The sequence below is a fragment of the Eschrichtius robustus genome, chromosome 2 (assembly GCF_028021215.1).
Source record: "Eschrichtius robustus isolate mEscRob2 chromosome 2, mEscRob2.pri, whole genome shotgun sequence".
Lineage (NCBI taxonomy): Eukaryota > Metazoa > Chordata > Mammalia > Artiodactyla > Eschrichtiidae > Eschrichtius > Eschrichtius robustus.
Window position 1 is genome coordinate 58,526,268 of NC_090825.1, and position 24,045 is coordinate 58,550,312.

A 24,045-nucleotide genomic window follows, 5' to 3' on the forward strand; every position below is an offset into this window, starting at 1 on the left:
ATTTGTATCAGGTTCTACCCTGATACAAAAGCAATCAAATAAAGGGCAGAAAACCTCTGCCCTGTTACCAGCGGTTCTTCAGACACATTAACAGCTGCAGATAATAGCACAATTACTTAGTAAAGTAAAAACGACAACCTAACTTAGATGAAGTTTTCATTAAAATAAATCTACTAATTGAAATAAAATTAAATTTAGCATTGCACATGGCAGCTTGAATATTTATATTCCTCAGAGAACCATCTTTGGCCACCTTCTTTTTCTACATGCTCCCTCTGGGTAATCTCACCTACTCTAAAGCCTTCTACCATTTATGCAAATGCTCATGACCACTAATCTTTTATTTCTGTAATACATGAGACTTACTACAAGATGAATGGAAGAGCTCATATAAATGTAAATACAACAAAAAACACATGATCATCTCCAAAGACAAAGAAAAAGCAAAATTCAGTACATTCATGATAAAAATACTCAACATCCTCAACCTGATAAGGGATCTATGAAAAACCCACAGCTAACAAACATTACACTTAATGGTGAAAGACTGGATGTTTCTCCCTAAGATCAGGAATAAGATAAAAATGTTTATCCTCGCCACTTCTACTCAACATGGTAAGGAGGTTCTAGCCGGGGCAATTAGGCAAGAAAGGGAAATTAAAGGCACCCAGATTGGAAAGAAAGAAGTAAAACCACATTCACAGATGACATGATCTTGTATATAGACCTTAAGATTTTCATCTTAAGAAATCCACTAAAACATTATTATTATTTTTTAAATATTTATTTATTTATTTGGCTGCACCAGGTCTTAGTTGTGGCACGTGGGATCTTTGCTGCCACGTGCACAATCTTTTAGTTGAGGCATACAGGATCTAGTTCCCTGACCAGGGATCAAACCTGGGCCCCCTGCACTGGGAGCACGAAGTCTTAACCACTGGACCACCAGCGAAGTCCCAGAAATCCACTAAAAAATTATCAAAACTGATTTTTTTTAAAGTTCGGCAAGGTTACAGGATATAAGATCAATATACAAAAATCAATTGGGGACCTCCCTGGCAGTCCAGTGGTTAAGACCCCAGGCTTCCACTGCAGGGGGCACAGGTTTGATCCGTGGTCAGGGAACTAGGAACCCACATGCCACACAGGACAGCCAAAAAAGAGAAATCAATTGTATTTCTATACACCAGCAATGAACAATCTGAAAATGAAATTAAGAAAACAATTCCACTTACAATAGCATCAACAAATAATACAATTCTTAGGAATAAATTTAACAAAAGTACAAAACTTGTATACTGAAAACTACAAACATTTAAAAGAAATTAAAGAACACTTAAATAGGGCTTCCCTGGTGGCTCAGTGGTTAAGAATCCACCTGCCAATTCAAGGGACACGGGTTCAAGCCCCGGTCCGGGAAGATCCCACATGCCGCAGAGCAACTAAGCCCGTGCGCCACAACTACTGAAGCCTGTGCTCTAGAACCCGTGCGCCACAACTACTGAAGCCCATGCACCTAGAGCCCGTGCTCCGACAACAAGAGAAGCCACCACAAGAAGCCCGCGCACTGCAATGAAGACTAGCCCCTGCTCGCCGCAACTAGAGAAACCTCAAGCACAGCAACAAAGAGCCAACGCAGCCAAAAACAAATAAAATTAAAAAAAAAAAAAAAAGAACACTTAAATAAATGGAAAGACATCCCATGTTCATGGTTCAGAAGACAACATTGTTAAGATGTCAATACTCCCCAAACAGACCTACAGGTTCAAAATCCCAGCTGGATTTTTTGCGGAAATTGACAAAGTAATCCTAAAACTCACATGGAAACGCAAAAAAAAACAGCCAAAACAATCTTAACAAAGAAGAATAAAGTTGGAAGACTCACACGTCCCATTTTAAAACTTACAAAGCTACATACAGTAATCAAGCCAGTGTGATATTGGCACAAGAATAAACAGAGACCAACAGAATAGAGGTTCCAGAAACAAAACCTCTTATTTATGGTCAACTTATTTTCAACAGGAGTCCCAAGGCATTTCTACGGGAACAGAATAGTCTTTTTACATGAATGGTGCTGGGACAACTGGATATCCCTATATGCAAAAAAATGATGTTGGACCCCTCCCCCTTTCCTCAGACCATATACAAAAATTAACCGCAAATGGATCATAAACATAACTTTAAGTGCTAAAACTATAAAATCTTAGAAGAAAACATAGCAGTTAATCTTCATCACCTTGGGGTAGGAAAAGCCTCCTTAGCTACAACACCAAAAGCGCTACACCACCAAAAGCAAAAGTGACACATAAAAAGAAGATAATTGGATTTTATCAAAACTAGTGCTTTAAAGGATACCATCAAGAAAGTAAAAAGACAACCCAAAAAACGAGAGAAAATACTTTCAAAATATATATCTGATAAGGGACTTGTATCTAGAATGTATGAAAAATGCTTACAACTCAATAATAAAAACACAAATAAAACCCAATTTAAAAATGGGTTAAGGATTTAACAGACATTTCTCCAAAGACATACAAATGGCCAACAGGTATATAAAAAATGTTCAATGTCACTAATGATCAGGGAAACGGCAAATCAAATGAGGTATCACCTCATACGTGTCAGGATTGCTATTATCAAAAAAACAAAAACAACAAAGACAAATGCTGGCAAAGATATGGAAAACTGGAACCCTTGTATACTGTTAATGGGAATGCAAAATGCTGCAGCCACTATGAAAAACAGTAAGAGGGTCCTCAAAATATTAAAAATAGAACTACCACATGATCCAGCAATCCCACTTCTGGGTATATATCCAAAATAATTGAAATCAGGATCTCAAAGAGATATTAACAATCCAGTGTTCATTGCAGCACTATTCACAATAGCCAAGATGTGGTAACAACCTAAATGTCTGCTGATGGATGATGGATAAAAAAAATATGGTATATATATATGTACAACAGAATAATATTCAGCCTCAAAAAAAAAAGTAAATCCTGCAATATACAACATGGATCAACCTTGAGGACATTATGCTAAGTGAAATAAGCCAGTCACAGGACAAATACTGCATGATTCCAATTATATGAGGCGTTTAAAATAGTCAAACTCACAGAAGCAGAGAGCAGAACAACGGTTGCCAAGGGCAGGGTGAGGGGGAATTGGGGGGCTGTTAATCAATGGGTTTAAAGCTTCAGTAATACAAGTTCTAGAGACCTGCTGTATAACATTACACCTATAGTCAGCAGTGTTGTAAGCTACAGTTAAACATATGTTGAGAGTAGATCTTATGTTAAATGTTCTTACCACAATAAAATAAAGATTATAAAACATTTTTTAAGATAAATAACCTAGACAGAAAGGAGATTAGTGGTTTCCATGAATTTCAGGGTAAAGGAAATGAGGAGTGATAGCTAATGGGTACAGAAATTCTTGAGGTGATGAAAATGTTCTCAAATTAGACAGTAGTGATGGTTGTACAACTCTGTGAATATACTAAGAATCACTTCAGGGTGAATTTGATGATATATGAATTATAGTAGGATGGATCTCAAAATAACTATTTTGAAAGAACCCAGACTAAAAAAAAATGTATATACTGTATGATTCCATTTTACAAAATTCCAGAAAAAGCAGGCTAATATATAATAATAGACGCAGATAACTGTTCGCTTGGGGTCAAATAGGGGGAAGGAAGGATGGTTACAAATAGGCACAAAGAAACTTTTGGGGATAACAGATACGTTCATTATCTTGATTGTGGTGATAGTATCACAGCTGTATAAATAAGTAAAAATACAACAAATTGTAAACTTTAAATATGGTCAAGTTTTTGTATGTCACTTATACCACAATAAAGCTGGGGGGGGGGGGGTAAAGATTTTTTAAAAAAAGGCCAACTCAATTTAAAAATGGGCAAAGGATTTGAATAGACATCCCAAAGAAGACATATAAACAGCAAATACACACATGAAAAGATGCTCAACCTTAGCCATTTAGGAAATGCAAATCAAAATGACAATGTCATGCCACTTCACACCTACCAGGTTGGCTATAGTCAAAAACATAGATAAAAATATGTGTTGGCTCACAATGCAACGCTTAAATGAAATGCTTATTTTTTCACTATTTTCTGTGCATCTATATACTTTTGCTGAACAAAAAGAATCATTGCTTTATATCATGTTTACTTTTTCTTAAATAGTCTATTTTCCCATGTCATTAAATATTCTCTGAAAACATTTAAAAAAGTATCGGCAAGGATGTGGAGAAACTGCAGTCCTGGTACATTGCTGGTGGGAATGTAAAACAGTGCAGTTGCTTTAGAAAACAGTCTGACAGTTCCTCAAAAGGCTAAATTTAGAGTTACCATATGAACCTGGAATTCCACTCTTAGGTATATAACCACGAGAAATAAAAACCTGTACACAAATCTTCATAGCAGCATTATTCATAATGGCAAAATCATAAAAACAACTCAAAAAAGTCCATCAAATGATAAAAGACAATATTAGAATATCCATACAAGGGAATATTATTTGGCCATAAAAAGGAATTAAGTGCTGATTCAAGAATTGATGAAACCTGAAAACAGTATGCTAAACAAAAGAAGTCAGATGCAAAAAAACTATTCTGATGGTATGATTTCATTTACATGAAATGTCCAGAATAGGCAAATCTACAGGGACAGAAATCTATAAGCAGATTAGTGGTTGCCTAGGGCCAGGTACTGAGGGCGGGGAGGGAATGGAGAGTGACTGTTAACGAGTACAGGGCAGGGGTTTTTTTGTGGTGACGAAAGTGATCGAAAATTGGTTATGGTGAAAGTCGTACAATTCTGTGAATATACTAAAAAACATTGAATTGTATACTTTACATGTGTGAATTGTATGGTATATAAATAAACCTTAATAAAGCTGTAAAAATGTAAATTAAACAATATAATTTATACATGTGACTCCAATAAACCATTTATAATCAGATTTTTCATATACTCCCCAAACCTCCTCCTCCTCCTGTTTACTAATTTTTCAGTAAATCTCATCACCATTCTACCAGCGGCTCAGAGCAAAACAGGAGATCTCATCCTTGACTCTCCCTTCATAGGCCATGTACAATCCATCAGAAACACTGCAGCAATAACTTCATAATTTTTCTCAATTATGATGACTTCTACCCCCTTCTTCCTTGCCCAAGCTACCATCACCTCTCACCAGGGTTTTCTGCAATAATAGCCTCTTAACTAACATAACTCCTAACCCTGTCACCTCTCTTTCTGGTTTTCTACACAACAGAGCTACCTTTTTTAAAAGGCCAATCAGATTGTGTCACGCCCGTGCTTAAAATCCTCCACCGGATTCCTATCACCCACAGAGTGAAATTCAGACTCTTTCCTTGGCCTACTGGACGTGTCAGGATATGTGCCGGTCTCTCTCCATCCCTGTATCACTCACTCCCTCTACTCTGGCCACACTGGCCTTCTTGTTCTTTCTGAAACATCCTGAACTTTCTTCTGCCTCATGGCCTTTGCCTTTCAGTTCTTTGCCTGAATACCTCTTCTCCTGAAACTTCACATATTTCATCATTCCCTCACTTCCTTCAGAGGTGCTTCCCTGACCGCTCTATTTAAGATAGCACCCCCCAACACACACTCTCTATTCTTTTAATCTACTTTTTCTTCACAGACCTGAGAGCATATCGTCTATTTGTCTATTCATTGCTATCTCCTCCTCTTAAATGTAGGTTCTGTGATGACAGTTTATTTACAAAAATTGTATTACTATCTCTCAATTTCTCCCTCTTGCTCTTTCTCCTATTCACCCTCCTCCCCTTTCCCTCTCCTTCCCTATCAATATGGCACAAAAAATAACTTTTGAATACATGAATAAATTTCGACAGTACCATTCAGGATCTATGCATCACATTCAAGAACAGCTATTCTGCCGCAACTGAATGACTCTCTCTTTTCATGGAATCACCATTTCTTCTTTGTCCAACCAGGAATGTGTCTTTTCCTGACCTTCATAAAACCTTCATAAAGCCATCAATGTGTGACTGTCTCCACAGAACACAACATAAAGTGAATTCTAAACAAATAATGTGATTATCTTTACAGGAGAGATCTTGTTATATACCACTAGGCAAGTACTCTCATTACAGTCTTCATCATTTATAAATTGGTTAACGTAACGTTAGCTGTTATAACAAACCAAATCTGGAAAGCTTAACATTAAAAAGTTTCATTTTTGTTTAAGTAACAGTCCCAGTTGTTGCTGGGTAGTGGATGGCTTTCTGACTCACAATCATCCAAGAACTTTTTCAGTTACCTATTGTTACCTAACAAACCAGCCCAAAATGTACTGGCTTAAAACAAAATTTATTATTTCATTATTTATCACAACTCTCATATGGTATCAGATGGGCCACTGGAACAGCTAAAGGTCCAAATGGCTTCACTCCCACAGCAGTAGCTAGCCGGCTGCTGACTGGAATCGCAGCTGGCCTTGCCAGCTGGGCACCTCAATGTAGTTGCTTGAGCTTCCTCACCACATGGCGGTCTTGAGGTAGGTGCGTTTCTTACATGGTGACTAGTCTCTAAGAGTACCAAAGTGGAAACTACCAGGCTTCTTAAGGTTTAGGACAGTGTCACTTGTGCTGCAGTCTACTGGTTAAAGCAAGTCACAGGGCCAACATAGATTCAAGCAGGCTACACAAGGACGTAAATACTGGAAGCACGGTTCACTGGGGGCCCTCACAGTAACACAGGAACTCACGTTCCTTCTATCTTGTGCTTCTCCATCCCCTAGCTCTTCAGAATCTTTTGCATTTAGCAGACAGATGAGGAAAAGGAATGCATCTTAACCACTCTGCTATGATGTCATACATATCATTTCTCTCATTACCATGGGGAGAATTAGTCACACAGCCCCACCTACTTCTGAAAGCAACTGAAAAACATAATCCCTGACTGGACAGTTGCTGGCCAATGACAAGAATACAGAAGAGGAAGCACAAATATTTGGTAGACAGCTAGCAGCCTCAGCTAACTTTCTGCTTTCTCTTATCTCCCGGTAGATTAACATTTCCTTTTCAACTTTCAGGAAATCCACTTTGCACCTCAGCAGATAGTACCTTTTCCTGGCAGACTCCTTTCACAGTTATGTTTGCTTATCTCAGGCTATTTTCAGTAACTTATAGCCTAACACCAATATTCACAAATACACATACTCATGTTATACAAGAGTTTTGACTGATCTCATTCACATTTTAAGATTACGCTAACTTCTGTGGCCCACACAAATATCCACATCTCCCCCATGCGATCCACCTTACATTTCTAACTATGTATCTCTACTTATATGTCCCATAGGAACACTGAACTTTACATATCAAAACTGAACTCAAGTATTACCAAATCCACTCCTTGTATATTCCCAATTTTAGTTAACAGCTTCCCACCTAGGCACCCGAGTCAAAACCCTCAAGATTCATCACTGGTTCCTCCCCTCCCCTTCCCACACACACGCACTGCAGTCACCTCAATCTGTCCATCCAGAAATCTCCCTCAAATCTGTCTCCTTCTTTATCCCTATTGCCTCTTTCCTAGCATTGGTCCTTCCTTCACCTGGATGACTGAAATAGCTCTTTTAATCGAAGTCCCTGATTTCAGAACACAATTTCTTTATCCATCACCAAGTGCTACAAAAATTATCTCCCTAAAATATTTAACCATGATGCCCCTAAATAAAATTCTTTGATCACTTCGTGCCAATAAGACGAAGTTCCAATGTTTAGTATGGTATTTAAGAACCTTCACAAGGGGACCTCCATCTTCACCTCTTCCCACCCTACAATCCTTTTAGTCCCACCAGCTTGCTCAAGGTGGTGTTATAAATACACTTTGAACTTTCACGATTCTGTTCCTTCTTTCACATTTATATTCCATTCATCTGTTTACTAAGAATTTTCCTTTTCTTTCCCCTTCTCTGCCTACTGACATCCTACTTATCCTTCAAAGCCACTTTTAAATATCTCTTTCTCAGTGACACCTTCCTCCAGGCAAAATTAACTGCTCCATTCTTCCATGACTACTACTGTTGATACCTCAAATATAGTATTTATCAAACTGAATTTTGATTAGGTAACTAGTTTTCTGTCTCATCCACTAGATTTTTGGTGCTTTGAAGGCTGACCCCATGACCAGTCATCTTTGTGTCTCTACTGAGAATGGAATCAGCCCTACCTCCCCAATAAACAGAAACCTTATTGGGAAGTATATGCTTTTTAAGATGGCTAAAACTTGACCTGAAAACAAAGTACCCACCTCATTTCCCAATGATACATTTCAGGCAGCCACAGAGTACGGCGGGACTCCCCCATGCCTTTGCTCACCACCTTAAGAAAAGGATTGGGTTTCCCTGGTGGCGCAGTGGTTGAGAATCTGCCTGCCAGTGCGGGGGACGCGGGTTCGGGCCCTTGTCTGGGAGGATCCCACATGCCGCGGAGCGGCTGGGCCCGTGAGGCACAACTACTGAGCCTGCACGTCTGGAGCCTGTGCTCCGCAACGGGAGGGGCTGCGACGGTGAGGGGCCGGCGCACCGCGATGAGGGGTGGCCCCCGCTCGCCGCAACTGGGGAGGGCCCGCACACAGAAACGAGGACCCAACACAGCCATAAATTAATTAATTAATTAATTAATTTTTTAAAAAAATTAAAAAGAAAAGGATTAAGCCTAGACAGTCTCAAGGCCCTAAAATATAACCTCAACCCTTCTTAAACACAAACTTCCACTATGTTTTGCCTTTAGCTATATGTATTATCAATACTTATCATTTTATATCACAGTTTTGTTATTCCTTAAATAATCTTAAAACAGAAGGGCCAGATATATGAATTTCAGTGAACAGAAAGTGAGTGATCTGCCCAAAAGAGGAGGTAAGATCATAGCTATAGCTCTCAGTAAAAAAGTTGGAAAGTCATAAGGAAAGCTAACTAGCAAATGAAGAGAGGAAAGAGTGCATCTACTATAAATTATTTCAAATGGAAATTACAAAAACCAAAACTATGTTTCTTGGTATTGATCATAATTCCCTTTAGAAGTGAGTCAACAAACTGATTTTAAAGTAGTTGTTGATTAGATTCTGCTTCTCCCATATGGTTCTTGCACTTTTCCAAAACATGAGTCTTCAAACTGGATCAAGGTGATTCACAGTTGAGGCCAAACAATATTTCCAAAATAGCACCTAATGATAGTGTCCTCCATTTTGTTTTTTCTCAGTTTGTCTACACTAAAATGTGATATCTGATTTATATACATTTATATCTTTTGTATTTCTTGACATGGGACAAACAGTTAACAGAACTTCCACTGAATTAACAAGTGGTTTTGTCTTATTTTTCATACCTGTACAAGATTTTTTTCCTTAGCAGTTTTCTAGTTAGCACAGCCCTTTTAACAGGGGGACCTGACCATCATAGGCCCTGTGAGGATTTATAAACTTCGTCTAGTTTTGTGTAGACACTGATTAGACTCTGGGAATAGTTCCTTCTCTGATCATGTTCACTTTTTACTTTTAATCAAAGTTTTACATGTACATTGTTAACGTACAACAGTCCTCTAAGATTTGTTGGGAAAAAAACCGTCCTGTGACTGCTTCCCTGATCCACACATACAAACACACCTTCCATCCCCCAGAAACACACACTTTGGTCTTTCTCGGTATTTACCCCCATATCTCTAAGTAACTTACTACTTCTTGCTTTTTCCATTTTAGGCATAATCAACTGGCTTCCCAGTATGGAAGATGAGAATTCAGCTTTTATATATATGCACATACCCTACTCCCAATACACCATCACCATACTTCCTATACATGCCCTGCCCTATTACCCCAATACAGTAATTTATAATTTTGGCTAGGTCAATTTTCAGCATTTACATTATACACACACACACACACACTTTTGATAACTGAGCCATGTAGTATATCATGATTGTTTTCCTTTTCCTGCACTGCTTTTTTTTTTTTTCCTGCACTGCTTTTTGATTTGCCTTAATAATGGTTTATCACTCATTATTTAGTATTTACCTCTAACTTACCCCCCAAAGTCTCCCACAACTGTAACACTTATCTTGATAAGTGCAAACACATCAGGTATTCCATATTCTTGAATCAATGACCCAGAGCTTTCTGACTTACTACAATCTAGATTAGTCAATCTCTAGAAAAGTGCTGTCCAAAAGAACTTTCTGCAATGATGGAAATGTTCTATATCTCTTCTGTTCAATGTGGTAGCCACTAGCCACATGCGGCTACTGAACACTTACATAGTGGCTAGTATGACTGAGAAACTGAATTTTAAATTTTATTTCATTTTAATTAATTTTCATTTAAATAGTCACATAAAGCTAGTAGCTACCAATCTGGACAGAGCAGCCTCAGAACTATCAAATAGCTGTGATGTGGGGATATTTATCTCCTTAGTTTCCTGATCTGGTATCATTCTTTCCCGATTTACTTCCTTATTTTAGTAGAGCATAAATTCTGTTAGCTTCCTGAAAAATGATACATGAGAGGTTAAAAAAAAAATTTTTTTTTTTAATTAACCATGTAGAAATTTCCTTCTGTTACTCTCATACTTCATTCATAATTTGGGTATAGAATTATATTGGAAATCACTTTCTCCCAGTATCTTAAAGGCATTGTTCCACTTCTAGTGTTCAGTGCAGTGCTGCTTTTGAGAAATCTAATCATTATGATTCTTGATCCTTTGTATAAGTTCCCCCTCTCACTCCGTAGAGGCTTACAAAATCTTTTCTCTATCCCAGATGTTCCGAAATTTTGCAATAATCTACCTCAGCACGGGCCTATTTTAATTCATTCATTGCGATGGATGTTCAATGGGCCTTTTTAACTTGGAAATACATGTTCTATAATTCTGAGACTTTTCTTGAACTACTTCATTGGTGATTTCTTCCCCTCCAGTTTCTCTGTTCTCTCCTTCTGAAACATCTATTATGCAGACTGTTCCTCTAATTTTATCTTTTCTTTCCTATTTTCCATCATTTAGGGTTTGTTGTTGTTGTTGTTATGGTTGCTCTCCTTTCTAATCAACATCAACTTTATCTCCCTTATACTGAGTTTTTAATTTCCAAGAGCTCTATGGACATTCTTTTAATATATCTTGTTCCCATTTATGAATGTACTAACTACTCTTACGTTCCACAAATATTGAGTTGTTTTGTTTGTTTTTGCATTGTCTGTCTCTTCCAAATTGCTTTTATTCTTTTTTGGTTTTGATCTCCATCTTTCATATCAGTGACTTTTCCTAACTAAGCTATTTGTTCATAGTTAAGAATGAGACATTAGAGACTTCCCTGATGGTCCAGTGGTTAAGAATCCGCCTTCCAATGCAGGTGATACGGGTTCGATCCCCAGTTGGGGAACTAAGATCCCACATACAGCAGGGCGACTAAGTCCGCACACCACAACTACTGAGCCCACACACCACAACTAGAGAGCCCATGTGCTCCAACTACTGAGCCTGCGGACCACACTAGACAGCCCAAGTGCAACTACTGAGCCCGTGCACCACAACTACTGGGCCTGCACACCACAACTAGAGAGCCCACGCGCCACAACTGCTGAGCCCGTGCGCCGCCACTACTAAGCCCACAAGCTGAAACTACTGAGCCCGCGAGCCACAACTACTGAGCCCACGCACCACAAGTAGAGGGCCTGTGTGCTGCAACTAGAGAAGCCCGTGCACCGCAACAAAAGATCCCACGTGCTGCAACAAAGATCCCATGTGCTGCAACTAAGACCTGACTCAGCCAAATAAATAAATGAATATTTAAAAAAAAAAAAAAAAGAACGAGACATTAAAAAGTTGATCAGTGTGCAAGGTGGGGATTGCTGACAATGACTGGGACCTTTCCCAGGGGAACCATTTATACTGGTATTTTTAAGAATATTTTTTCTCTTGGCCCAGTCAAATTCCTCAAAGGGAACTTTTTTGCTCATGTAACCATTAAATAATATTGAAATAGATGGCATGTATGCACACATTTTGGTAACATCTAAAATTTCCATCTTAAGTTTCAATAATTACAAAGAATGTAATTTCTAACATCTTATAACATTAACTTTTTAACAACTATTTATCATAAAAATAACTTTAGACTTACAGAAAAGTTGCAAAAATATACAAAGAGTTCCCACATACCCTTCACCCAGATTCCCCTAATGTTAACACCTTACATAGCCAGAGTACTATTATCGAAACCAGAAAATCAACATTGATAAAATACTATTAGCTAAACTATAGGACTTATTCAAATTCTGCCAGTTTTTCTACTAATTTTTGTTTCAGAATCCAATCAAAGATTCCATATGGTATTTAGTTTAAGTCCCAACTCTGATCTTTGATAATTCCTCCACCTTTCCCTGTCTTTCATGATCTTGATACTTTTGGAGGTTACTGATCAGTTATTTTGTAAAATAACCTTCAATTTGGCTTTGTCTAATGTTTTCTCATGATAAAATTGAGGTTATGCATTTTGGGCAAAAATACCTCAGAAATGATGTTATGTCCTTCTCACTACATCATAAATTGGGGTCTCTGATGGTGATGTATCTCATTGCTGGTGATGTTAACCATGATCTATTAGTTAACATGGTGTCTGCCAGGATTCGCTATGTAAATTTACTATGTTTCCCTTTTCAATTAAACAATATTGATTAAAGAAAAAACTATATCACTACTCTTTTAAATGTATCAAATGGACCCTAAAAACTATTATCAATTTGATTTGATAACTGTCATCATCCATTGAACAAACTGTCCCTTTACTATTGAACTAACCACTCTTAACACTCAAAAAGCTTACATTGTTCCCTCCCCACCCCTGACCTTCTATTTCTATTATATTTATACTACAGACTATTACCCTAATGTGATATATTTTTATACTTGGATTATATATTGATTATCTAATCATTCTTCTCTGCAAAAACATATCTGTATATAAAAATATAAAATTTTTAAGTTTCTTGTGACCATAAGATTCTAAGTATCAATTCAAAAGAAATTCTGAGTTATCATTATAATTAATATTAGTATATGATGGATCAAAACACAAGTATAGTATACATTTGGAAAACTATTATACGTTGGGAAAACTAATTATTCAGCAAAAAATAAAGTTTTATTGAAAATACATCTCAATGAAATACATGGAGCTTACCTTTTTTTTCTTCAGTTTATGAGTCCATGAACAAATATTACTTACTACCAGAATGTGACAAGGTTCAGCATTATCCTGTTCCTATTTTTTATTTTTATAGATTAAAATGCTTAATAACCATAGAAGGGACCAGAAAATCTTATTATAGTGATTTTACTCAATTCTGCAAGTGCCCTTTAGAGTTATGTACCAGATATTACACAATGACCTACTGTTAAAAACTATTTTTAATGATCTGACATCTACCTAACCCAAAAAACAAACAAACTATACATCCCTCATAGTAATCTCTTTATTTCAGGCAAAAAAAAAAAATTTATATACTTTCTTCAATTTCATTATACTGTAATAGGATTTGACCTCATAAACAAAGTCCCCTCTTATATATCAAGGCTATTTTTATGTTCCAACTAATATCTCTATATACTGATTTGCTATTTTATTTTTAAAAATCATAAATAATAAGTGATATCATAGGCTTTTATTCAACTACAAACATATTTAATAAAGATTTTATCTTTTTGCTACTGGTACAGTTTTTTCCTGATATGTACGTTAGGAATACTTCTATCACAAAGTGTTTCAGTATTTGTTTTGGACAATTTTTTCAAAGTATTTTATGTTTGGGTTTCCTTTGTAGAAAAAACACTTCCAGACTGAATTAGATGGTTACTGATCCAAAGGCTAGCATAAGCACGTCTAATTCCACTGTTCTCTGGCAGATGAGAGCCAGAGCTTAGAGCAGGAAAACACTGAAATAAATAGTAAGGAAGTAAGGCAATTAGTAGAGAAGTATGGAAGGTGCTAAAAGGGGTAGACAAGTAGTACTTGGAAGCTCCAGCATATAAAACTGAGTTAACTACCAGAAAAAGTAAAAATAGAAGCCAGGTCCCAAAGGAGTGGAGGAGCCCCCAAAACACAGAAAACAAAGAGGAGACAATGCCTGGAATCAAGTACTGATCAGAAATACTGAGGGGGGAATGCTATGCCCTTTCTTAACTGTATGTCTTTCATCGACAGATGCTCTAAATGAGAAAGCATAAACTCTTATGTACTTCAAATGTCTATGAGCTAGTTTCAAATAGGAAACCCCGCTGCAGCCAGCGTGAGCAGCAAAAAGCCTCCAATTCCCATAGGAATTACTTGTAGAAAATAAAGCATAAAGTAATTAAACCATATTCCAGCCCCAAACTTATGAAAACATTTTAAAAACAACAAAGTGATGCCTTTTATGCAATGCAGCACTAAGCTTCCATTTAACAAACATTATTATTCTGCCTCTGTATGATGATATCTTTCTGGAGTTACATAAATTATTGGTTCTACTTCAAATTTACACAAGAATAAAATAGCATATTAAGGGAGAGTTAAAGTATTTACTAAACAGCAAAACCATTTAAAACTATAGATCCCAGTTTTTTTATTGAGAAAAAGTGACCTTCCCTTTACTGACTATATGTACTCATCATACTCATCATGACTGATGTTCTCATCATAAATGTGTACTAATTATACAATTAAGGTATTAGTCACAACTGTCCTTCAAATTAGCAGGAAATTTGGTATTATCTTTAGACTGCATCTGACCACAAGAGCTAAATTTTGCAAGTGTGAAATATAAAAAAGACAGGTACTCTCTGTGAAAGGTCTTTTGGCCAAGATACATAACAAGGCTGCCTTTGTTGTGTAGTGGTTGTAAGGTGTGGGGTATATGTGTACATGGAGTAAGCAGGTTTGATTTTTCTGGCTCCAGTAGCTCTAGGGAACTGAATGAACAGGAAAACAGGTAAAGCAAGATGAAGCTGCACTAGTCTTTCAGGAAAAGGGTATAGTTGGGTCTTAGGATCAGAAATCCAAACTTTACAAGACTGACTATTTCAAAGCTGTTTGGATTCTCTAAATATATTAAAGTACTTTGCTTTAGCTGCTTTACTATATCAGGCTGAATCAGCTACACTAGAAGAAAAAGGCTACGCATTTGGTCCACAGGTAGACAGGGGATTTAAAACGAGCCAGTAATAATGATAGCAGCAGGAATCAAAGTAAAACAAGGACCTTTAAATAAAGGGAAGGAAATGAGAAGGAAAGAAGACAAATCTGAGGCTCAACATACAACTCTCTGTCCACATACGTGGAGAAATTTTCCACTCTGTCAAATGTTTAATTTTTTTTCAAAAGACTTTCCTAACAATCCTCACTTATATAGAATCAAAGTACTCCCAAGAAATACTGAGTAAAATCATCTCAATTTGTACTCTAGATACTAATTTAAAAGGGACATTGATACAGTTGGGGTCCAAAAAGTGGGTTTACATAATATAGATTTTAAATAACTTTTAAAGACTCACCTGTAGGCTTAACTGAATAAAACCCAATGGCCTCTCCTTTCTTCCACAGAATCTTAGCATAATCAGTACTGCTATGACACAGGAATGGGATCTCATTTCTCTCCATTTCCTGCTTTCTATAAATAATTCGATTCAGAACATACAGAACCACTCTCTCCCCAAGAGTTCTCACCTACAAAGAGATGAGACACCAGGCACAACAGTTAGCATCAACTCAGAGACGCAGTTTACCTTGCTCCCTGCTTCCATACCTTGTACTGACATTCAAAGCACTTTGAATACATTCAGAATGATTTGTAAACCATTTTATTATCACAAAGATGAGACCAGTCATTCATACCAAGAACAATCCATTTCTGTGGACACAAATTATGCATGAAATAATGCCTCTCAGCAAAATTCTAAAACAGGCAAAACAGGCTTCCAATATACCGATCCCCAGCATCTCCACGTTAGCAGTCAGTGCTCTCTTTCTGCTTCCAGCTGCCCAGATCCCAGGTCTCCCCCACTCTAATCGCTGCCCCCCACCATTTCTAGTGCTTCTTTTCACCCCATTCCAGCCTACACGTTAAAAGAAAGAAAGAAAGAAGGAAAAGAAAGTGAAAAAAGCTTAGCATTACGCCCTGAAGACTTTAAAAACAATGATTATCTCATTTGATGAGCAAAGTCATAATTATGCTCTTGGGAAAGGAATCTCTCTCATCTTTTCTAGGTAAAATGGTCATATAACAGTCATGTCTTTGTTGTCTAACTATAAGGACTACCTGTCTCCCCCTACACACATACACACATACCCCTCTGCCAGACCAGATGGGCAATGACAGGGGCACCAGGGCAGTCTGATGAAAACAAAACTTGGGGCAATCACAGAATGGAAACAGAACCTCACTTCCTACAGGCAGGGCTGCACGGTCACAGGGACACCCTCACCAATTGCCTGACATTGAACAGTGGGGTCTTCCCCATAGACATCTGTCACTGCTAAAAACAAGAGTCTATCCATGAAATCTATCCCCCCCACCCCACCCCAAGTCTCCTTAAAGAAAAACAAGAATGTCTTCTAATTAGGCGAGAGGAGAGAAACAGCATTAGGCATACACACACTACTCTCAAAAACCTCCCCAATAAGGGATTTCCAATACCAAACATCACATGAAATGACAAAGCTCTCCAGCTTACAGGGTATCCCATGCCTTCCTTGAACAGCTCTGACCAGAATGAAATTCTTTCTGATACTGAGTTGAAATCTCTTTCCCAAAGACTATACTTTGATATTCTGGATCACATAGTCTACAAATATTTGAAGACAGCCATGATATTCTCTTAAATTTCCTATCAAAGCTAAACAGAGGAAAAGACTAATCTAATATGATTTGGGGTACTCTTGCCATTTCAGTCTTCTCCCTTCAAATTGCTTCAGATCCCTAACATTCTTTTTTTCTCTTCATGTTGGGCATGCAGATATTACAGGTATAAACATTGAGGCTATTGATAAGATAATGGGGCTTTTCTGTATAAACTTAAGGTTTTTATTAGCTTTTTTGCTTTCCTTGATTTTACTTCTAATTAACTAAAGCCCAATCTTTTTCATATGTGCTGTTGTTTTAGTATGGTCTTCATGGTATACAGTACAGTTAAATTTTTGAACCCATAGATACTACTTTACCTTTCTCACTAATTTATTTTCATCATGTTAGATCTTTCTCTTTGTTTCTTAATTCTGCCTTTATGGATTAGTTCTCCCATTCAGCACTGTGGCATGCAGAATTGATAAGTATGCCAACTATGTCTTCTAAGTAACTGATAAAATGGTGACTAAGACAGAATAAAGGACCCAGTTTTACAGCATGCTACTGAGGACCTCCCTTCCACTACACTGTTTGGAACACTGAATAGACCACCCAAAATGGCCCTACTGATAAGCAAGTTTACTGGTCAGTCTCTCCTAGAGACAGAGAACTTAAGCAACCACACAGAGATAATAAGCTTTTTCCCACCCAAAAAGAAAAATCAGAAGCTAAAGTTGATATGGGTAACTACAGCTTAACTAAACCACAGGTACTCATTTTTCCTCCCCCAGTTCTCAGACACTTTCACATAAAATCAAGGAAGCCCAATCTAAGTGCCAGTTTCACCGTTGACAATGGAACTCTAAGGGTTTAATATAACCTGGTATACTAAAATGGAGAAAAGCTCAATAACTTCAAAAACTATCACTGTTTATGGGAAACATATTGTGAAATGGCCTCCTAAACACTTTTAAAATTACAGGATCTTGTTACCTGCTTAAGTCCCTCTCTAGAAGGGACAGATGTTTTCACAATATCATCAATAGCCCACCACTGATCAGCAAGGTAAAGTGCCACAGCTAAAAGAAAATAAATGATTGTTAACATTTAAGTCTTAAAGTACACGATATTACTATTTGGTAAGGTTTTCAAGGATACCCTTAAATATATCCATAGTTTACAATACAATGTGGCAGCCCCATTTTACCATTTTTATTGTATTTCACTCACTAAACATTTAATTATAAGCAACTGAGAATTTTATTTTCCTGAATTTACATTTTGAAATAAGTGTTCTTTTTTAAAATTCCTTCATGTAGCTATCTTTCAATAAATTTCTAATTGTTTGAAAACAGAATTCCTCAATTTACAAATATTAAACAAAACAGAGACCTGTGAGTGAGTCCTCGGGTGCAAAAAGAGCAAGAACTTTCTGGGTCTGATCTCCACCATAGAGAGGTACAAAGCCTACATTTGACAGGCTAATAGGAATCTGAAATGACAATTGATTAAAGATTAGTGAAGAGTCAGTAAGAAAACATCAGACAAAAACACCACACTTCTACCAAAATTTCAAACGTACGTTAACGCTAATTATATAATTTCATTTCATAGAAGATATTTCTAGTCTTAAAAAAAAAAAGGGGGAAATCAGATAGACTTCGCTTTTGCAGGAATTTTATTAACTTGGGGGAAAAAATGAAAGTCTATTTCAATAAATATTATTGCGCTCTAGCTACACATATGAATAAAAACAAAAGCATGATATGATCCATAAAGTTGTTAAACTTTATCATCTGTTATTTAGATCACTTGAGGGGGAAAAAAATTCCATTTTCTAGTAAAAAACACTAGGGTAAATTCATATTTCCAGTGAGATATATGCAATACTTTACATTTTTTTTGCTTTCATTAATCCAACGCTAATTCCCTACTTACACACAATATTGCCATTCAGAGAATTACAAAATATTGATGTTGGAAGAAACTTTAAAGAATTCTTTAAATAAACATCATCTTCCAGAAGAAAAACCTGAGGCCTAAAGAGGTTAGAGAATTTGCCTATCATCAAATTCACACTAGAATTCTAATAATTTCATGTCTAATGATCTATCAAAATATATCTCAGTTTACTAATTAGAACTTTTATTTTAATATTTTGGGAAAAGGAAGATTTGTGACACAAAAATGTGTAATGTAGTGTTTTGCTGATTTTTTTAATTAAAAAAATTTCTAAAACTACAATTTCTAAATCTAAAGTAGACTTAATTGGGTTAGCTCAAATATGGTAATCAGTCTTAGCAAAACTAGCAAACTACTTACATATAATTTTAAAGGCACAATATAAATAATAAGCAACTGCCTATAAAGTTAGTCTTTTTAAAACTTGATCATGCTGCTGTACTAACTAATCAATATTTATCCATTTTACTCAAAAGTCTTCTGATAAAATTTTCAAAAGTGATTAGTTAATATTTTAAAAGATTAATAAAAGGATACTGATTTCATGTATAAACTCAACTGAAAAGATTGACAAATCACTGCAGGATGCCTTACCGTAATATTGAGAAGAGAAAAATATTCAGGATTTTCAGGGTCCCCACACCTGAGATCTGACATGTAATCTTCAGCAGAATTTTCCATTTCCTCATGACTGCAATTATCCAGCATATCCACAGGGAATGCCATCCTCTTTAACAAACAACATGGGACAAAATGTTTCAGAATATGAAAGGCTATCTTCCTGTACTGAGAAAAAACTTCTTATTGTAATAGCGCAGCATTTTATTGTAAGGAGACTTTTTTTTCACTATGCCAAGACAGACTACAACTTAAGCCTGCTAATCTAAATGTATGTCAGAAAGAAAACTTAAACACTCACTTGTATTAAAAACAAGCAATGAAATAAGAATTAATGCCCATGCACCTATTGTCAATTAATCTATGACAAAGGAGACAAGAATATACAATGGACAAAAGACAGTCTCTTCAATAAGTAGTGCTGGGAAAACCAAACAACTACATGTAAAAGAATGAAATTAGAACATTCTTCTCACACCACTTATAAAAATAAACTCCAAATGGATTAAAGACCTAAATGTAAGACCGCAAACCATAAAAGTCCTAGGAGAAAACACAGACAGAATACTCTTTGACATAAACCGCAGACATATTTTCTTGGATCTGTCTACTAGGGCAAAGGAAACAAAAGCAAAAATAAACAAATGGGACCTAATTAAACTGAAAAGTTTTTTCAATGCAAAGAAAACCATCAACAAAATTCAAAGACAACCTACTAAATGGGAGAAAATATTTGCAAATGATATGACTGATAAGGGGTTAATATCCAAAATATATAAACAGCTCATACAACTCAATATCAAAAAAAACAACCAATTAAAACACGGGCGGAAGACCTGAATAGTCATTTTTCCAAAGAAGACATACAGACGGCCAACAGGCACATGAAAAGATGCTCCACATCGTTAATCATCAGAGAAATGCAAGCCAAAACCACAATGAGATATTACCTCACACCTGTCAGAATGGTTATCATCAAAAAAGAACACAAATAACAAATGTTGGAGAGGGTGTAGAAAAAAGGGAACCCTTGAACACTGTTGGTGGGAATGTAAATTGCTGCAGCCAATGTGGAAAACAGTATGGAAGTTTCTCAAAAAACGAAAAATAGGAAATTCCCTAGTGGTCCACTGGTTAGGACTTGGCACTTTCACTGCCGTAGGCCTGGGTTCAATCCCTGGTCGGGGAACTAGGATCCCACACGCCTTGCGGCACGGCCAAAAAAAAAAATTTTTTTTAAACTTAAAAAATAAAAATAGGAGTAACATATGATCCAGCAATTCCACTCCTGGGTATATATCCAAAGAAAACAAAAACAGTAATTCAAAAAGATCCATGCACCCCACTGTTCATAGCAGCACTATTTACAATAGCTAAGATACAGAAGTAAACTAAGTGTCCATCAACAGATGACTGGATAAAGAAGATGTGTTAATATATACACAATGGAATACTGCTCAGCCATTAAAAAAAGAATGAAATTTTTTCTTTTAAAGAATAAAAGAAAAAGAACAACATGGATAGACCTAGAAGGTATTATGCTTAGTGAAAGAAGTCAGACAAACACTGTATGTTATTACTTTTATGTGGAATCTAAAAAATAAAACAAATAAATGAATATACCAAAACAAACTCACAGATATAGAGAGCAAACTGTTTGTTACCAGTGGGGAGAGAGAAACAGAGAGGGGCAAGACAAGGGTAGGGGATTAAGAAGTACAAACTACTATGTATAAAATAAGCTACAAGGATATATTGTTCAGTACAGGGAAATATAACCATTATTTTATAACTTTAAATGGTGTATAATCTATAAAAACATTGTATCACTATGTTGTACACCTGAAGCTAATATTGTAAATCCACTACTCTTCAATTTTTAAAAATGAATAATTCCTTAAATTGTAAAAATAAATATTTATAAGGTATAGGACATAAACACACATACATACAAATATATCCTCATATACCTCCCAACATAAAAGTCACTGTAAAAGGACACGATGGAACTTTTCAGAATGATAGAAATGTTTACAACTACATCGTAGTGATGGCTGCACAACCCTATAAATTTACTAAAAAAAACAAGGAATTGTACAGCTGTAATCGGTAAATGTTACAGTATGTAAACTGTATCTCTCATGTATACAGCTGTCAAAAAAAAAAAAAAAAAAAGCCAGCACCTTAATGGGGAAAACTCTAAAGACTTTTTCACTAAAGTCAAGAAAAATAAGGACTTAACTAATAAATAACATTAGATAGGTACTTGCTAATGCAATTAGAAAAGAGAAAGCAATTAGAGGTATAACAATTGGGGATGTGCATGGCTTGGGGCAAGGGGAGCCTATCTCAACCTCAATTTGCAAATAATACATTTAATTGAAAAACCCAAACGAATCAATGGAAAAATTATTCCAAACAATAAGAAAATGTAGTAAAATGGTAGGACATAAAATTACATACAGAAATCAAGCCCTCATATATATAAAAATAATCAGTCAGGAGAAATAATAAATGGAAAAAAATGAAGTAAAAATAGAAAAGACAACCCCATTTACAATGGCAAAGATAAAAATAGACTTAAATTTAACAATAAACAATATAAAACTTATATAAGGAAAACTATAAAACAGCATGCCTGAAGGAAACAAAGTGAACAACAGGGAAGACAAACCACGTTCTTGGAAAGGAAGATTCTGCATCATTAAGGTAGCAGTTTCCTCTAAGATAATCTGTTAATTTAATGCAATCCTAATGAAAACATCTTCAGGATTATTGTTTCCTGAAGCAAGACAAGTTGATTATAAAGTGAATTTGAAAGAATGAATAAGAATAGCTAGAAAAATCCTAAAAAGGCAGAGCAATGATTGGAGAAAAGTTCAAACCCTCTAAGATATTAAAGCATGTTATAAAACTTCTATGATACAAGTATATATAAAACTTCTATGCGATACAGGCATATAAATAGACAGACCAATGGAGCAAGATAAAGAAATATACCCTAATGCCTATAGAAATTGAGTATATGATTACGGAGCTATTTCAATCAATGGGAGAAAGAAGCACTTTTTAATAGGCAGCATGTTTCACTGGTCTTACAATATGTTTAAATGAGAAATTAATTTTGCCCATTTTTTAACTTCTGATATCTGAAATCATACAGTATGCTCTCTATTGCGTCAACTCTTTTCACTCAACATTATTTCTGTGAGAAACATAAGCGGTGCTGCATCTATCATTTAATTTGTTCCCTTTTATTGCTATGTAGTATTCCACAATACACATATACAGTTTATTTACCAATCTACTGCTGATGGGCATTTGGGCTGCCATGAGCATCGCTGCAGGAATATTTCAGTAGATATATGCACTCACTTCTGTTTTTTTTCCAAGGTATAAAATATTTAATAATGCTTCGTTGATTTATGTTTTTTTAAAATGCACTCCTCTGTGATAGGCCTGCATACCCAGACTTATCAATCTTACTAAAAGTAAGACAAGCAGATATTGTATGTAGTTTGATGTAATGCAACAAGAAAATTGGATCCAAATCTACCTAAGCCATTAGACAAACATGTGAAATGATGTTTAAAGTATGCGGCCGGCCAAATTTAGAATAACTCAGTTTCTTCAATATATATACAGAATAGAGTTTAAAGAAAAGAGTGGAAACTAATGTAAATTAAAAGAAACTTAAGAGGCATATTGATCAAATGCATTGTGGAGAGCATCCTGATTTGTGTATTCTTGAAAATTTCCATGAGAAAAAGTTTAAAAAAAAAAACTTATGATCTATGTCAACTACTGATCTACTAGTTCTTAAAGGAGGTACAAATAAAGCTGGTAAAGATTATCTTGTCTTAAAAGTTACCTGCTTTGTATTTACCCACAATAAAAATTACAGAGCCAAACAGCTATATCTGTCAAAAACCTCAATTTTAATTTTTAAAAAAATTTATAAATGGAAAGGCAGGAGAAAATAAATTGAAAAAATAAAAGTTACTTTTCTCGAAGGTGACCTTCATCAAATCTATTTTAACACAACAAAAGTATTAGTAGACAAGAAACTGAAAATCTAATGGAAATATGAGATAAACACAAAAAAGACAGGACAGACATATATTGTAATGGTTATACATAGTTAAACATATTTTTATGAATTTCGAAGATATGATAATGAGAGGAAGTTACTTTTTTACCGTAATCTGAAATCTTGGTGCTAAGAACTTTAAAACTTGATATACATATGACTGGGGGCCTGATTTGTATATATAAATTTACATACATACAAATATATATATTTTAATTACACTGATTTTTAATTTTTAAAAATCAAAACCTAGAAATAGAACACATAAATTCAGCCCATCTGTTAGTAAATGTAAATGTCTAAATAAAAGGAGAAAGCAAGAAAAATCTGTGAACGATTTATGAAAGCAATACCACAGAACTTCCAGCCAACTTACAAAAAGGAGGAAAAAAAAGACTGAATTTCAAGAGAGAACCATCAGGAGCTTATCTAAAAAAGATGTTATAGTTAGAAAAGGATCATAAAATAAAACAGCTCTGCATTGAAGGAC

The 24,045-nt window shown here is 35.8% G+C and overlaps 1 protein-coding gene across 4 annotated transcripts in view; it reads right to left on the reverse strand.

Annotated features, from left to right (window-relative positions):
• FAM169A (family with sequence similarity 169 member A) overlaps positions 1 to 24,045 on the reverse strand; it is a 63,776-nt gene that overhangs the window by 25,219 nt on the left and 14,512 nt on the right. For all 4 annotated transcript variants that reach the window (XM_068535520.1, XM_068535519.1, XM_068535521.1 and 1 more), the window contains exons 2-5: positions 19,442 to 19,576; positions 18,278 to 18,377; positions 17,879 to 17,964; positions 15,597 to 15,768 (exon numbers count right to left, since the gene is read on the reverse strand). In XM_068535520.1, coding sequence (XP_068391621.1) covers positions 15,597 to 15,768; positions 17,879 to 17,964; positions 18,278 to 18,377; positions 19,442 to 19,573 — 490 coding nt within the window. In that variant the 5' untranslated portion in view covers positions 19,574 to 19,576. The remainder of the gene's footprint in view (positions 1 to 15,596; positions 15,769 to 17,878; positions 17,965 to 18,277; positions 18,378 to 19,441; positions 19,577 to 24,045) is intronic.